This window comes from Electrophorus electricus, chromosome 14, assembly GCF_013358815.1.
Source record: "Electrophorus electricus isolate fEleEle1 chromosome 14, fEleEle1.pri, whole genome shotgun sequence".
In the NCBI taxonomy this organism is placed as follows: Eukaryota; Metazoa; Chordata; class Actinopteri; order Gymnotiformes; family Gymnotidae; genus Electrophorus; species Electrophorus electricus.
Genome location: NC_049548.1, coordinates 9269504 through 9286816, shown reverse-complemented (window position 1 = coordinate 9286816; position 17313 = coordinate 9269504). Strand labels below are relative to the sequence as shown.

The following is a 17313-nucleotide window of genomic DNA, read 5'->3' as shown; positions in this document are numbered from 1 at the left end:
TTAATAGCATTTTGAACACGATAATAAAAATAATTATAATTAGTAAATAATAAATATATTGATTAAGTGCTCGTGTGCATTTATTCATGTATGCATGTGTACATATGTTATATATGTTCATTCATTCTACTCATTGGGCTTCTTAGATTATCCTATAATCCAAAACGCAGCTGTAAGTACTGAGTTATCACCAAATCTTGTTTTTTCTCTTTTTGTTTGATATTATTAAAACAATAACCAGAATACACAAGGGATAATTTGCAAAGTGGGGACCCACAGGTTTCTATGTCACTGATGAATAGGGATCCCTTGTGATTTCTCCCCCCCCCCCGCCTTTTCGTTTGTGTCCCCGTGTGCGTTAATGGCTCCTCCTGCAAGAGAGAGACGGAGCTTGCATCGAAGAGTACAGGGGGAGCTGCACGAACACCCCCACCCCCCCCCCCAAACAAATTGCTGTAAGTTGGCGTTATTTTTAAGTGTTTACGGCGTGGAATTGGTTTCTTTGAAACTAGGGACCCTATGTTAACGATAGAGGAGAACGTCCGAGGGAAACGATCTAATTTTTGAAAAATCAACTCACCAAATGAACTCCGTCAGAGCAACCAACAGAAGACCCAGGCGAGTATCGAGGCCGCGCCCGGTGCAGCCGGAAAGGAACAACGGCGAAAGAGGTAAGACACGACAGTAACACAATACATGAATGTGTATTTCTTGTCGTTTAACACTGTTGGTTGGTGTGTACTATGAGGCGGTTTTTCTCTAGTCCTAAGAACTGATTAGATTCAGCAGGAAATGTCGAGGCTCAGAGATAGTGGCTTGCAGGCCAGGCCGCGCTTTGTTTGGCTTCATTGGCCACGAATTTGAACTAGCTTGTCGGCTATGCTCAGAGCCAAAACCTCAAAGCTCAGTAATTATCGCGCTGTTACGTATTGAGGCAAATAAAATACATATCAAAGCCCTTTCGATTCGATTGATTTTATAGAACTGTTTTATTGTTAAATAAAAATAATTTAAAATGTGTATTTGGACATTACGTCTGCGTAGCTACCCAGTGGGCTGCCATTTTGGGGGGTGTAGGTTAGTGATGTAAAATTGCTAGCTAGGGTTAGCCAGTTACCTCAAATAACTAGTTAGCTAGCATCCATTGCTAGGAAAAATCACTTGTAAGGAAACACATTAAATTATTAGGGTATGAAATATAGAAAGGAACACTGTGTACGTACATACAACCCTTACTCGAGTTACCGAAGCACAGTAGTTTTAAAGTTTATTTTTACATTAGCCTACTGTCTGTTTACACTGCCAAGACTTATAGCAGTAGCTAAGCGAATGGCTGCTACCTAGCTAGCTACGCAGTTGGGTTCACGCTAATGAAGTTTGGAGAAAATGCTCGTCTTTATGTGTTAGCTAACTGGAATTGTTAATGTTTGAAAATATTGTCAAGCCTATCGATCTTATAATTAATGTTTATGCGGAGGGTATCAATAGTAACTTTGCATCGCAACCATCTTTATAGACACGGCCTTGGTTTGCTTGAAGCTAAAAAAAAAAAAACCTACTGCGTTTGTGATAACTAGTCAGAAACCTTTGTTTTAATCTGTTCAGGTAAATTACATTATTGAGTGCTAAGTAAGTTACGTAGCTCTGCTTGTTAAACAAAATGAACTGTTAGCATCTGTGGGCATTGTTGATCAGGTCTTTGTGTTAATGGTTACCGTACATTTTGCTTGTTAATTGTTTGAAAGTCTTATGATGGACCATCAACATGTAAGCCTCTAATAGGTCTAAAGCGTTTTAAAACCTTAATCACAGGTTATTTTGTCTGATTTGTAAGTTTAACAGTAGAACGGCAGTTAGTGTTTTAAGCACACTTAGGATAATAATTACAACGTAACATCAGATTTATCTTTCTTTGTAAATTAATTACTCTAGTTCTAATTTCTAAATGATGCATTTGCTCTAACGGGTAGGGGTGTATTCTATTGGGCTGATTTGATTTTGGTATGAGTAGTCTGCTGTTCTTTAGGTAAAGGCTATTTGAAATTAGCAATGTACATTTGAACCGGAAAAGTCATCTTTTGCCAGAATCACATCAACTTTGCTTTTTCAGAGGATTTTTTTTCATTAATTGATGCATTTGTTTTCTAAATGGGGGGTTATTGCAAGCATGTTCCAAACACGTATCTCAAACTTTGTTGACGGTCTTTTAAGAAAATGATTACTTTTCCGCTATCCAACATAAAATCGTACAGCCAGGTAGCAAAATAGATTTTACCAGTGTTTTTTCCTTTGTCAAAAGAACTGACGTATTGTACTCCCTTCTGCCAACAGATCAAATTATCAAGGATAAGTTTGTTGTAGATACTTCAGATTCATCTGCTGGTATTTCAAAACCTATTTTATGATGCTGCTTGAACTTTATTGATATGGATCTTGGCGACTTGCTTTGTATGCAAACCTCTGCAGCATACAGCGTTTGAGAAATGTCTTTAGTTAACACTCCTATTAGTTAGGAATGACGTTTGCAGGATAACTATCCCAGGTAGCATGTAGATTAGATCAGTACATATTGGGCATTTTGATGCCTTGCAACCCTCTATAAGTGATTGATTGTTGGTCAGCCAACAGTGAATTCAGTAAAATGGTGAACACACAGTGACTAGCTTCAGCTCGTGCTGACAGTAGTGCATTACCATTTAATACGTTTTTAATTTTTGGATGTTGTCTCCAGGTGCCATTTGTGCTGTAGGGAAGGACAGACTGTAGGCCTCTCAGGTGATCAGTACACCAGGTAATGACAGGTAGGTAGGGTGTGCACACACAGAGGTCTTGAACAGGTAGGGATTGTGCAGTTAGGACACAGTACAGAGTGCATCATGTGAAACAGAATATTTAAAAAAGGGTTATTCAGGTCAAGGCTGCCAGGTAGAATGTTTTGTGCAGTACTGTGAAGGAAATGGTGAGCTGTTACCTTCCTTTCCTCATGATTAAGATAATTGCTTTAGAGAATATCACAATGTTTGCAGTTCTTTGATCTTTTAAAGCAAAGTCAGTTCAGAGTGATAGGGATTGTATCGATGAGGTATATTGACCATACTCATAAACTCACGGTGGCATGGTTTGCATAGCGTAACTGTGGCTTGCATCATCAGTTGAGTTGAAGTGTTTCTCTACTCATTTGTATTCAAAGAAGGCCTTGATTTTCCTTCTCTACCTCAGATGGTTTTCCTGTGAGTGTATGTCTATTTTTATATGCCTGTCCTGCTCTGTTACCACTAATCCAGTTGTGACTTTTTTGTGCTCTATAACTCTTTAGGTAGGCTGCACCATTTTTACAAGAGGACAGACTCGTAAAAGTGCTTCTGTATGTTTTTGATGAGTCCCGTATCTGTCAATCTCTGTCTCTCCTTTCTTGTAGGTACTGTATGCTTCATAAACTTGGAAAGGGGAAATTTACCAGGAGAATATACCTGGTATATTCTATAGGGATCACTGACCTGTTACTGTATCTTGACAAATGACTACCTGATTGAGTTGTACTTTTTTCTGTTTTGTCCTGTTTCCATGCAGATGAGGACGTCCCTGCAGATATGGTTGCAGAAGAATCAGGTCCAGGAGCTCAAAACAGTCCATACCAACTCCGCCGAAAATCCTTGTTGCCCAAGAGAACCGCTTGTCCCACAAAGAGCAGTATGGAGGTAAGCAGCAAACTGAACAGTTTTTCAATTGACAAACTTTTCAGGTCACAGATATAGCATGTTTGTTTATATTTCCTTTCAAACATCATTTTATTATTGTTTCAATGTGGTGTTCACATTTTGAAGGGAGCGTCCACTTCAGCAACAGAAACATTTGGCCACAGAGCAAAACGTGCCAGAGTGTCAGGCAAGTCCCAAGACCTTCCAGGTGAGTTAGGAAACCGATGATGACTTTACCAAAGTGTTGGTAATTATGTAGAACATATGGACATAAAAGCTTCAGTAGGAATTCCCTACTGGAAATATGACAGCATGAACATGTGAAAAGCAGAAACGCTCAGGCCTTTATACTAATCTTTGGTAATGAAGAATAACTAGCACACCGTTTGCCTCCTATTCCTTGGTCTGTATAGAGTGTAAATAAACTTTATTTTGCTATGATTTCTTGAACGTTTAACAAGTTTATCATAGCATGAAAAAAGTAAATTACTGGTAACTTTGTGATTAACACTCACCTTTCTCATAGCATTACCTTGATGCGTGAGTGTTTGTGAGTACTTGATGCATGAACACTGTTGTAATTGCCACAGCTGTAAGCAGTCTTTTACCTCCCAAGAGCTAGAAGGAAAATGCTAGACAGTTACACAGGAGCAGTTCACCTTATTTCACAATTGACCCCTTCTAATTATTTATGGCCAATTTCTTTCTTTTTTTTTTTCTTTTTCTTTTTTTTTTACACCAATTAAGTAATTTAAATGAAATAAAACAGCCCCCACCCCAATTTAACTCTCTTAAATGGCGAAATACTTCTTGCACGCATTGTACACGCATGCCTCGGCTAACAGGGATAGGAATGCTTGTAATTACTGTTAATTTCCCTCCAAGAAATAGCATTATATACCATTAAATAGCAGTATGTTTGTTTGTTTTTTCCTCTTCATCTGCCTTTTTGCTTCATAGATTGACTGTCATTATCTCTGTGATCAGGACTTGTTCATTCATAGACTTGTTCAAGTAATACTTGCCAAGTTGGTAAGCAAACAATGTTCATAAAAGTGTTAGAATATAAATGAGGTTGATTCTTATAGTGGTTGCTTTGAACATGGTGTCATTGTTTATCACTTTGTGTCAGTTATGACTAAGTAATACAGCACCCCAAATTTGGCTCAAAGCTCTGTCTCTTAATGGAAAAGAATGAAAAACTTAATTTTGCGGTGGACAATTTTCAGTAACTAAGACATATATAGCCAGTGAACATATCCTGGTGATGCCATTTGCTGTTTTTAAACCAATCAAATACAAGAGCAGTTTGTTCTTTCTCCAGCAACTCAAACCTATGAGCCATGAAGAGATTGGACTGAATTGCAGAGGGAAGGCGTTGACCTTTGAAACAAATGTTTTTTGTTTTTTTTTTCTTATTTTTTATAAAATACATATGTGGAGGAAATGAGCATTGTCTATGTATGCTGAATGATTTGTCATAAAATCATGTAATTATAATTTACCATTGATGGTGAAAAAAGATCATTGATGGTGAAAAAAAAAAAGATCTTATAACTGCATATGTTACAAAAACTGTTTGACTCTATCTAACAGGTATTTAATGGGGTTTTGGGTGATCTTTTAAGTAAGACACAAGTTACCAGTAAGAGAAATGAAGCAATTAAACATTTCTAGACAAAACTAGTGGCTTTGCTAATACTCTCAGTATTATGACCACTAAATAATGCAGAGTTTCAGTAAGGGCACATTTTTTTTCCTTTACACAAGTTTGAGAACATTATAGATTGTTTACTAAGCACTACAGGTTAATTCATTTTTCCTCAGTGATGGTGAATTCCAAAATTAGGTTATTAGTATCTTAATCCACATTGTGATCACTTTAGTGAGAAACAACTGGTTGAACAAAATGACAGTATTTTCCATCTAATTTGGTTAAATGGATTACAGGTGTGTGATTCAAGATGGTTCTGTATTGGTGTAAGTGAGGGGGACACTTCAATAGGGAACTCCTTTTGATTTTAGCGCAACATTGTTAGCCATATTTCTTATGCATTAGATTCGTAGTTTTGAATTCATGAAACCTTTGATTTAATCGAGTATTTCTCATTTAAAAATATCTTGGAGCCTTTACGTTTCATCCCTGAAACAGTTTGATTGTATATCCTGTATTATCTCTCTGAGCTATTTTTAATGTTTAAAGCTTTTTATTATATTTAATAACTTTTAATTGGACTGGTTGATTGAAGTTTTAAATAACATTCATGTGATCTCCAAAATGAAGAAGGCTGAATACTTTTACAATTCATAGAAATGAACACTGGCACTAAATTTTATTGTGCAAGTTAGATAATGTCCTGTTTTAGACAAATGTACCTCTTTTTAAATGTACCTAAAATTATATCCTGAAACTCACACCATTTTGTACTAATATTTAAAATGATTTGTGGCTTTGCCAAAATCAATTTGTTGCAGTAAGAAACTGTCTGGATTAACCTTTTTCATGTCTTCCCCTTAGCTGCCCCTGCAGAACAATATCTCCAAGAGAAGCTTCCAGATGAAGTGGTCCTGAAGATCTTTTCCTACCTGCTGGAACAGGACCTGTGCCAGGCAGCTTGTGTGTGCAAGAGATTCAGTGAGCTAGCAAATGACCCTATTCTCTGGTGAGCAGTGCACCTTAGATTTTGTAGATAATCTTCAAGTGCAGACTTTTCCTCATGATCTGTTACTTCACATTCTATTTGAATTTTGTGGATTTCAATTTGGTTGAAGTAGTAGTAAGTTGATTGTGTTGGTTGATTTTGTATTATTTAGTTAATAGTTTGGGAAATATCTAGAATTTGTTGCTGTGTTATTTCGAGATAATGGGGATGGAGAATGTACAGGATCCAAAGCAGGGTTTTAGGTTTTTTGCTGATTATTGCTTTGTAATTGGCTTTGATTGCAAGGATTTCCTCAAAGTAGTAACAGTTGAATAAGTAGTCAAGCAGTTAGTCTTGTTTCTAATGATATTTCTGGATTTGTATTGTAGGAAGAGATTGTACATGGAGGTGTTTGAATACACACGGCCCATGATGCACCCAGAGCCAGGAAAATTCTATCAGATAAACCCTGAAGAATATGAACAGCCCAACCCATGGAAAGAAAGCTTTCAGCAACTGGTATGAATGGTTCTGTCTGAAATCCCCAGACCCTCTAAACTCCATAGCTGCATTCTTTCATGGTGATCGCTATGCTTCATGTGTTTGTAATTTGTTTGGGGGTGGGGTGTTCACGGCATCTGCCCCTCGAGGAGTCATGAATAATCAATGAACATTGTGCTTTCATTCTTTTGAGTGTGTGTAGTTGATTCATAACTTGAAGCTTTGTTTTTTGCAGTATAAAGGAGCACATGTAAAGCCTGGTTTTGCAGAGCATTTTTACAGTAATCCAGGCAGATACAAAGGAAGAGAAAATATGCTGGTATGATATTATTTTTAGTTGTTTATTTATTTATTTATTTATTTAGTTAGTTAGTTAGTTAGTTCTGTTATCTTCTATTGGTGTTGTCTTTTGATTGTCTATATTCGTCAGTCATACAAATTATAGCCTGTACCCGTTTTCATAAGTTTTTATTTTTTTTCCCCTCCTTTTTCTTAAATCTGGTTTTCAGTACTATGACACCATTGAGGATGCTTTGGGAGGGGTCCAGGAAGCCCACTTTGATGGGCTGATATTTGTTCATTCTGGCATTTATACAGATGAATGGATCTATATTGAATCTCCCATCACAATGATTGGTGCAGGTAAATCTAGTTAGCATGTTTATAACTTGTTTGTATGCAAAATACTTTGCCTCTGTAACCCTTGGATATCAAAATCACAATGAATATTGTGATAACAGATTCAGCACCACACTCACGGAGCAATAGGTAAAACTACTGATGCCTGGACATGTTACAGAAATTATATTTTTGTTTTCTCTTTTCCACAGCCCCTGGAAAGGTAGCTGATAAAGTTGTTATTGAGAACACTAGAGATTCAACATTTGTTTTCATGGAGGGTTCAGAGGATGCATATGTGGGTTACATGACTATTAGGGTAAGTCTTGTAAACCACCTTGCCTCCTTTTTTAAACACTCAACTCTTTACTATAATATTTTGTCTGCTTTTCACATTGTGACAGGGGATTGTGAGATTTCAGTTGTCTTGTTTTACCTGTAGTTCAACCCTGATGATAAATCTGCCCAACATCACAATGCACACCACTGCCTGGAGATCACCGTGAACTGTAGCCCCAATATCGACCACTGCATTATCCGCAGCACCTGCACGGGTAGCGACAGTTTGTGTTAAGCTATTGCTACCTCATTAATGTTTGTGTTGGGTTTCTAGTAAATATTTTCTGACCATGCTTTTGTGCATTTTAGTCATCTGTGCTTGTTATTGTGTATTGTTTTACTTTACTGTTCTCAAAATGTCTCTACAGTGGGGTCAGCAGTGTGTGTCAGTGGCCAGGGTGCATGTCCTACCATCAAGCACTGCAACATCAGTGACTGTGAGAATGTGGGGCTGTACATTACTGACCATGCACAGGTAGGAAAACAACCTCGTGTCACAGTGGCGTATGTTTCATTTCACCTTTTGGGGGGGAAATGCTCAAACTACCCAACCTAATACATTATATAGTAGTGTGAGCAGGAATTGAGGGGGACGCCTCTTCCCCTCCCAAAACTACACCCGTGTCTTGTAGTAATGTGTAAAACTGCTCCCATCCTTCTTGGGAATCACCATGGCATCTTTCATAAGGCCATACCAAGCAATGTTTAAAGGCGTTTTCACACTCGATTCGAGTACACTTGAATCTGCTAATTATTGCTGGTTTGCGTTCACACATAAGAACTCTATCCGAACCGTGGATTGTACAATTCTGTGCATAATTTTTTTGCACATAGTTTCACAAAATTGTAGGAAGAAGCTTCATCCATTTGCTACTTATTATTTTTCATGGGTACAAAACAGCACTTTTGGGTTGCATGCAGGAGCACCGAGGAGTCATTCTTGTATGAGAATATTTTTGCTGCATTGTACATCTATAGATTTATTTATATATTTTTTTTATTTTTTTTTCCCTTCCTTTTTTTTCTTGTAAAATATACAGTGCTGTGCAAAAAAAAATTAGGTACCTGAGAGAAATGGATTTAAGAATTTTATCTGCATAGTATGTTTATTTAAACAGAAAATACATGAAACTTTAAAAGGGAAATAACACAATAAATCAAAGCAGTCTCATTACAAAATTAACCAGTCTCTCAGCCCCCACACACGGGTCTGGGGGCAGATGGCTTCAACACCTGCTGAGGACCACACCAGAGCTTGCTAGAATCGAACCTCAGCCCACCGATTTCAGAAGGACCAGACATTTTGTGTAAAAATGCCAGATTTCAAAGGTCGTGGGTAGAAGCTTTTTGCTATAAGTCAAGAGTTTTGATTCATTTGTTTTCTGTGCACAGTTGTTATACCCAAGTGATGCATAAAGCAATGGTTAACGTTTCTGTGAAGGTGCATGAGTATCAAACATCAGTGCAATTGACTAATAAGTTTATAATTATATTGTGTGGGAATTAATCTAGTTTGGGGGGGACCTAAGAAATGCAAATAAATTGATGGAAATCGATTTGTTCAACCCAACAAATTTTTATTACCAATTGGTTTGTTGTAAATATCCAGAATCAAGAGTTTATAGAGTCAAACAAAAAAGTAATATTGGGGGGGCCCCCTTGTGGATTCAGCAGCCTAAAGCTGCTGCTTATACTTATTGCGACAAATGACTTTAGACGCTGGTTACTTGGTTTTTATATTACAACATTGTGCGTTTTATACGATTCCTATTGTTGACATTCTTTGTGCAATGTTAAAATCTAGTATGATGGACTTTTCTCAAAAGTGGAAACTTGATTGCATATTTTCAGTTTTCTTATTTGCTATTTTCTTAGGGCATTTATGAAGATAATGAAATCTCAAACAATGCACTGGCAGGGATCTGGGTTAAAAATCATGGCAACCCCATCATTAGAAGGAACCATATCCATCATGGCAGAGATGTGGGGGTGTTTACATTTGATCATGGAATGGTAAGACCACTCCTCCATTTTAACTTTTCTATTCTCTCACTGTCCCAAGAATGATAGGCTGTAGACTTATTTCTGATTGTCTGTCTCCCCCTGCAGGGCTACTTTGAGAGCTGCAATATTCACAGAAATAGAATTGCAGGTTTTGAGGTGAAGGCCTATGCTAACCCTACAGTTGTGCGCTGTGAAATTCATCATGGCCAGACAGGAGGCATCTACGTCCATGAGAAGGGCCGAGGCCAGTTCATAGAGAATAAGATCTATGCCAATAACTTTGCTGGCGTGTGGATCACTTCCAACAGTGATCCCACCATTAGGTCAGGGTTCCTTCAATCTTCTTTAAATCATTTGTGTGTGTGTGTGTGTGTGTGTGTGTGTGTGTGAAAATTTGTGATGAGTTCTCATAATTAGTACGAGAACTGTCTTGCATGTACATTTTTGAAGAGGTTGACAAACTGACAAGCTCGTAGATTAGCTTTTTGTTTTTGTTCACTTCCTAAAATCAGGCAGTTACACTGCATTTGTCTACCTGTGTCTTGAGTTTTTTTTTATTTTTTCTTCCAGGGGTAATGCCATCTTCAATGGAAACCAAGGAGGCGTTTACATATTTGGTGATGGTAGGGGTCTCATAGAGGGAAATGATATTTATGGAAATGCCCTGGCTGGCATTCAGATCCGAACCAACAGCTGCCCTATAGTCAGACACAACAAGATTCATGATGGCCAGCATGGAGGCATCTATGTGGTAAATTCACACACTACTGGTTTTTATGCTAAAATGTTTGCTAAAATATTTTTAGTTATGCTAAACATGATTCCTTCTTGTGTTGACAGCATGAGAAGGGCCAGGGTGTTATTGAGGAGAATGAAGTGTATAGCAACACGCTGGCAGGGGTGTGGGTAACCACTGGGAGCACACCTGTGCTTAGGAGGAACAGGATCCACAGTGGCAAGCAGGTACACATCTTCATCATATTTTCTCTTCATGACTTACAGTAACTGAAGTGATGCAGAAATTTTGGTTTCTCTTTATAGGTTGGCGTGTATTTCTATGATAACGGTCATGGAGTGTTGGAAGATAATGACATCTACAACCACATGTACTCTGGAGTCCAGATCAGGTAGGATGCTCTTTTACGGAGGTTTTTAAAAAAAACAAAAAACAAAACAAAACTGGTCAGTAAGAGTTACAGGCCTAAATGAAGTCTTCATTTTTGCATGTTTGCTCTAAATACTGAAGCCGTTACTGTGGCCTGCATAACACATTTTGATCCTTCTTGTCTGGATGCAGAACTGGCAGCAACCCTAAAATTAGACGAAACAAAATATGGGGAGGGCAGAATGGAGGTATTCTTGTTTACAACTCGGGTAAGTGAATACTTTGCCATTGTCTTCCTTCTTACTGCACTTCATGAAGCTCTGAGCCCAAATTGTTCTTGTATTTGTCAGCCTGAGACAGTAACCCCAGTTTATGATGCATTACGGCCATAACACTCCATCTAGGGCGGCTATAAATACTACTCGTATAGTTGTTCTCCTTACATCAGGGTGGAAAGAAAGAAGCCCTGAATGTAACACGAATGTCTGTCTGTTTTTAACATTGTGTTCTCAGGGCTTGGTTTCATTGAAGACAACGAGATCTTTGACAATGCAATGGCAGGGGTCTGGATTAAGACAGACAGCAACCCCACCCTACGCAGGAATAAGATCCACGACGGCCGGGATGGTGGTATCTGCATATTCAATGGTGGGAGGGGTAAGGCAGAAGGAACGGTTTGTTCTTTATAAGTCCTCTGTGAAGTGGGGGGGCTTCTACCACATGCCTGGGAATTTGCATTTGTATAGATCATAATGACCAGTCATGGATGTTTGTTTAAATATGTTGATGAATTAAACTTATGCTGTCCATGAGCATACTGCAACAAATGTCTGTGTGCAGGGCTGCTGGAAGAAAATGACATCTTCAGGAATGCCCAGGCTGGTGTTCTCATAAGCACAAACAGTCACCCTGTGTTGCGGAAGAACCGAATATTTGATGGCTTTGCAGCAGGTCAGTTGATGTGTAGGGAAGTGAAGTGCATTAAAAGTGAATTATAGTGTTCTAAACTTTCTAAATATTTAGCACTCTATGACTAAGTAAATTATATTTATTGAGTGTATTTGAGATGAACCTATACTTTTTATCTCTGTTTAATAATGGGTATTTTATTTTGCTGGTTATATTAGGTTTTGCTCATTTTGTTTAGTACTGCTCTAATTTATTTATAAATACTGTATTATGTTTCTCGTTTGTTCCATTTAGGCATTGAGATCACAAATCATGCTACAGCAACCTTAGAAGGCAATCAAATATTCAACAACAGATTTGGAGGTCTATTTCTAGCCTCTGGTGTCAATGTCACAATGAAAGGTAAATACTATTGAGCGTCTATTGAGTGTCTGTCTGTTTGTTGTCCCTGGGTGTCATCTAATGGAGATGTCCCTCATTAATCCTTCAGACAACAAAATCATGAACAATCAGGATGCCATTGAGAAGGCTGTGAGCAGAGGTCAGTGCCTGTACAAGATTTCCAGTTACACCAGCTATCCCATGCACGATTTTTACAGGTACAGTAATTGGTGTGATAGTTCCCTTAAGGAAGTTGAAAAAGGTCTGTAGTTCAGAAGTTAGTTTATTAACATAATTGTTCTTTCTGTACTTTCTCTTAGGTGCCACACCTGTAATACAACAGACAGAAATGCAATCTGTGTGAACTGTATCAAGAAATGCCACCAAGGGCATGATGTTGAGTTTATACGGCATGATAGGTTAGTGTACATTACCTACTAGCTTTGTTCATATCCCAAGTTACCATTAGACCTGCTTCTTTTTTTAAATATATTTGATAATCTCTCTTAAACTCTGGTTTCAGTTAAATTGAAGAATTACTACTATTAGGTTTATTTAATCCAAACACATCTGATCTGACTCCATCTGTTATCTAATCCCTTAGGTTTTTCTGTGACTGTGGTGCAGGTACATTGTCAAACCCTTGCACATTAGCCGGGGAGCCAACACATGACACGGACACTCTGTATGATTCAGCACCTCCTATAGAGTCTAATACTTTACAACACAACTGAAGCTGAACTTGTCCTCTGTTTCAGCACTCTGGTCTTTAATTTAACCTGCCTATAATGAGCTTCTGCCACTTTGGGCTTAGAAAGACTCTGTAAAGCAAAGGGACACCAGGACTTTGAATAAATTGATATATGGGAAAGAACCATTTGAGAGGAGATATGCAGAACTCCCACGGAAAGCTGCCACTTTGCTGGAAAGTGATGTCTGTGTATCTCTAAATGGAAAGTGTTCTGATGCAAATGGAAGCAAGAACTATCCTGTTCTTTTTCAGTTGTGCGAAATGGCTTTCTGCCTGCAAAGAGTTAAATGTTGAGAAACTTTGGAATAGTTAAGGGTTGCACAGAGAAGCAATATGTTGACTCAGGATTCTGGAGATTAAGAGATGAGACAACAGTGGCATCACATTTTGGAGGAAAACGATGGAAACTTTCTTGGTCCTTCCAAACCGATCACCCTGTGCAGTCTCAGTGACGCGTGCAGGTTCAAGTGGAGAAGTTCTGCTGCAGTTTTGTACAGACCTGACAGTGGCCAGAACCCTTTGGAGCCATAGCCTCTTTCCAGAGAGGCTTCTTGGACAGAAGGGAGAGCCATGATGACATGGCTTCCTTGGCAACTGTTTCTAGGTAACAGATGTGCTGAATATAATGTATGGTTTAAAAAAAAGTCAGAAAAAAAATGTGGTTAGCACTTGCTTTTTTAAAAAAAATATGCTAATGTTATTCAGATCAACAAATATGATTTTAATGCTTTCTCATGTAGTTTTGTATTTTCAAGCAAAAAAAATCTTACAGTATTTGAATGTCTTTTATTTTATTATATATTATATTGTTATTAATATTTTCGTTAGCGCATGTTAGGCTTGTAATCATATTGTGTCTCAGCATATAAATTCTTTCTGTGAAAGAGGATTAGTGAAGAAAAAGATTTGGAAAACATAACACTAAAATATCCTCCAGCGATGGTTTTCGATATGCATGGTATGAAGCAGTCGGTGCATCCTTCCCTTTGGCTGTGATTCCTTAAAGGCCACTTAAGGTGTTCACTTCACCTTCCACTGCCATTTAGACAAAAACAGAAGGGTTCTCTGCATTTTTCTGTTCTTTCAAGAAAATGTCTAACAGTTTAGAAAAGTAATTTCTAAACCAAGAATTAAGTGCTACTAACGTCCCAAAGGCAATTGAGTTGCCCATGAACAGTGAACATTGCTTATAACAGCAGTGTGAAATCCTGTGTCCCTGTTGACTTTACTCTTGTCCATATATTGTTCAATCAACATGACATTGATACAAATGTCCCCTACTTCTAATCAAATATATTTTCTTTTGGGTCCATGGCCCATTGTGTGTGTGTTGCATAAAATTGAAAAGCATTGCTGGAGTTTACCATGTTAAAGGCCCTGGCCTCTTAGCTGAGACATATCTCTACAGCCTCACTGTCTTTTTGCCCCTCAACTTCATCCCCATCTATGTGTAATGTGGTGACTGTGGCTTCTCATGCCGCCTGAATTGTATGCATGTACCATAACATCTAGACTTAATATATTGTGAAGTATTCAATAACCATTATGTAGATGCTAGTATGAATTTAAAAAGGGTTTAATTTCCTAGAAAAAAAAAGGAAACTGGTCATTTTTAAGAAAATAAACTTTATTAGATCAAGACTAATTGTTTTTATTTCATAGAATTTAATTTACTTGACTGCTGCCAAACTGATAAGAATTCATGTCATCGTGGCTCTGTCTGGATTTTTTTTTCCCCTCTTGCTCTCTGTTCCAATCAAATTTGTTACTGTAATAATTTCCATAGTAGTCATAAATCCATTCCCCACTCTGGAACTCCAGACTGTTGAGTGCCGCACCTCTGTTGCTTGTGGCCTGAGGAGAATGCAGCACTGGGTTACACTGCTTGCTGCAAACTTACAGATGCAATTTTGGAGACATTTGGCTTGTGCCTTAATACTACTAATTTCTAACTTGAAAGCTTTTTATGACTGTGAACACAAAGCACAATTAAACACCTAGCACCCTGCTGGCAAGAGCTTGTCAAACATGACCTGATTTGTAAAAAATATATATATATATATATATATATATATATATATATATATATAAAAATTGTAAAATACAATCCATGGTTGCAGGTGTGGCCTTGGAGAAATAAGTCAATATGCTGAGCTCTCTATGTACACCAAGCAAATATTGTGAAAGCAAAGTCCTTAAATATCAATGCTGTAGAATTTTACTGCAGCTTGCCTGAGTGGGTTTTTATCCTGTCTGATAAAACATCTAGGTCATTATTGACTCAATTCATAAAGCTGTGGCTTTTCTCAATACTCATGTAAATAGGAGTATCTGTTGGGCAAATGAGATAAGCAAGGGCCCTTGGAGTTCTTTAACAGACCCTTCTGACAGACTAGTTTGATGGTGGCATATTAGTCCTCTATAGTATATACTCAATTAGTAGTCATAAAAACTTAGCATTGGATAACTGTGACCTAGTACAGTTTTATCTTGGTTTGGATTAAACCATCCTTGAAATTGTCTTCATTGACATTTTTTACAATAGTCATGTTTTACTGAGAGGTTTCAGTTATTTTTTCCATGTAACTTTACCTCTTAACTGAGTACAGCACTGGTGTTTGAGACTCAGTAAACTATTTACTGTTATTTTTTAGTTCATTATAGCAGTAAGCATTACTGATTTTCTCTTGTGTGTATATATAAAACCATAGCAAATGAGTAATTGGTTATATTATTTTGAAACAAGGACTTTTCTCTGGTCTAGTTCTGCATCAATAATCTATGATGTATATCCTAACTATTAATTCAACAGGATTACATTACACTGTTTACAAAGAATACAAGTCAACTTTAATTTTTATTAATTGGCTCTTATCCATTTTGCAGCATTTTGGCATAGTCAGACTAAAAATGTTAGGCATATTGTACCAAATGACACCAAGATATATCATGGGCAGTTTCAAACACACATGCTTACATAGGACAAAGTGTATATGAGACCAATATATGTAACATCATTAAAAGTCAATAGCATTGTAGAGGTATTTGATTAGACAGATGAGCATTACTGGCAATGCAGACTCTTGCTTGACTGCATGGAAACGTGAATTGTTTGCACATGCTCTTGGCCTTGAGCTGCTTATCTGTGGATGTATTGGCCCAGTGGTTTGGATATTAAACTAGATGGTGTGTTTGAAGCAAGGAAGAATTACTTAGAGTTGTTCTGTACCTAACTTGATTATGTACTTGTACAGTCAAAATCATATAAGCACTATGTTTTCAAAAAAGTAATGATCTGCGTTACACTAAAGGAAAATTATACAGCCTAAGTCTAATCAAAGTGACTTATTAAATCTTTAATAATTTGGAGACAGCACAAATTAGAATTTAAATAGGGTTACTAGGCTCCAGTAGCGCATACAAGAGTTTATGCAGAATATGAAGAAATGGCAAATAGTAGCGTTTAGTTGTGGCCTGTGTGCCCTGTTAGTGAACTAGCCTCATTTAAATCTCCTACCAACTATGTCCTAATTGCCCTCTACAAAAACAGACAAGCATCTGCTTACCGACCCCCTCCTGTCAAACCTTATGACTTAGTCACCTCGCCGCAAATCAGTTATATGACAGCAGGGATCAACATATAGACTATTGAACACAGGAAAATAGTTCACACTAGTAGGGCTGCTACTGCTTTCTGCAGAAAGCTAACATTTTTTAAAACCGATGTTACATTTAAAACGACGGTAATGGGTTTATGTTTGGTTTATGACTGAGAAATATTGACCTCAAAGTGAGAGAACTGAAGAGGAGATTTGTAATATTCCTATTCACATTGCTATCCCAGTCTACTTCAGCCTAACCCATTCTAAGCAGGCACCAAATTAATGTAAGTTCGTCGCATATCTGAACAGTACAATGGTTCGTCTACGTCACAACGCGAAATTCCATTTCAGAATCTGCCTTCAGGACTCCCCCGCTAAAATGACGTAATGAAAATCTGACCTCGTTTCCATGTTAGCTAAATACTTCCTCAAAAATGTGTGCAAGAACTAGCCTACCTTTATCCAAAGTGTAGTAGGTTAGGAAACTACACATATTATTGTTTAGTACATGCCGTCGTAAGACCGTTTAATTAAATCTATATTGGTTATAATACTTTTATTAGATTACTAAAAGAGAATTAATAAAATTATAGAACTTTGCAGTCTGTCAATGCACAAACCCAGCGAGAGGCAACGCGTGGTGAATGGTGAGCGCAATCGCTTAGGTTTTCTTAAAAAAAAAAAAAAAAAAAAAAAAGTATAAAAAAAAGTGCTACTGCGTTGCGGCAGTTGTCAGGGGATATCGGAGAGCAGGGGTATGATT

General features: G+C 37.6%; 1 protein-coding gene across 4 annotated transcripts; it reads left to right on the top strand.

The window, feature by feature from the left end:
* The first annotated feature begins 416 nt into the window (after positions 1 to 416).
* fbxo11b (F-box protein 11b) lies at positions 417 to 14589 on the top strand. Of its 4 annotated transcripts, XM_027002642.2 has the most exons (23): positions 583 to 671; positions 2732 to 2801; positions 3571 to 3698; positions 3825 to 3906; positions 6217 to 6361; positions 6730 to 6859; positions 7077 to 7160; positions 7351 to 7483; positions 7672 to 7778; positions 7902 to 8013; positions 8167 to 8273; positions 9674 to 9811; positions 9908 to 10125; positions 10373 to 10553; positions 10643 to 10765; positions 10844 to 10929; positions 11100 to 11176; positions 11421 to 11564; positions 11748 to 11858; positions 12111 to 12218; positions 12307 to 12415; positions 12518 to 12616; positions 12802 to 14589. In XM_027002642.2, the coding sequence occupies exons 2-23, from the start codon at positions 2795 to 2797 to the stop codon at positions 12929 to 12931; spliced, it is 2559 nt and encodes an 852-aa protein (XP_026858443.1). In that variant the 5' UTR covers positions 583 to 671; positions 2732 to 2794; the 3' UTR covers positions 12932 to 14589. The 4 variants fall into 4 exon arrangements, with proteins under 4 accessions (XP_026858442.1, XP_026858443.1, XP_026858445.1 ...); XM_027002641.2 differs by lacking the exon at positions 2732 to 2801 and having other exon boundaries at positions 417 to 671; XM_027002644.2 differs by lacking the exons at positions 583 to 671; positions 2732 to 2801 and adding an exon at positions 3449 to 3473.
* The last annotated feature ends 2724 nt before the right edge of the window (positions 14590 to 17313 follow it).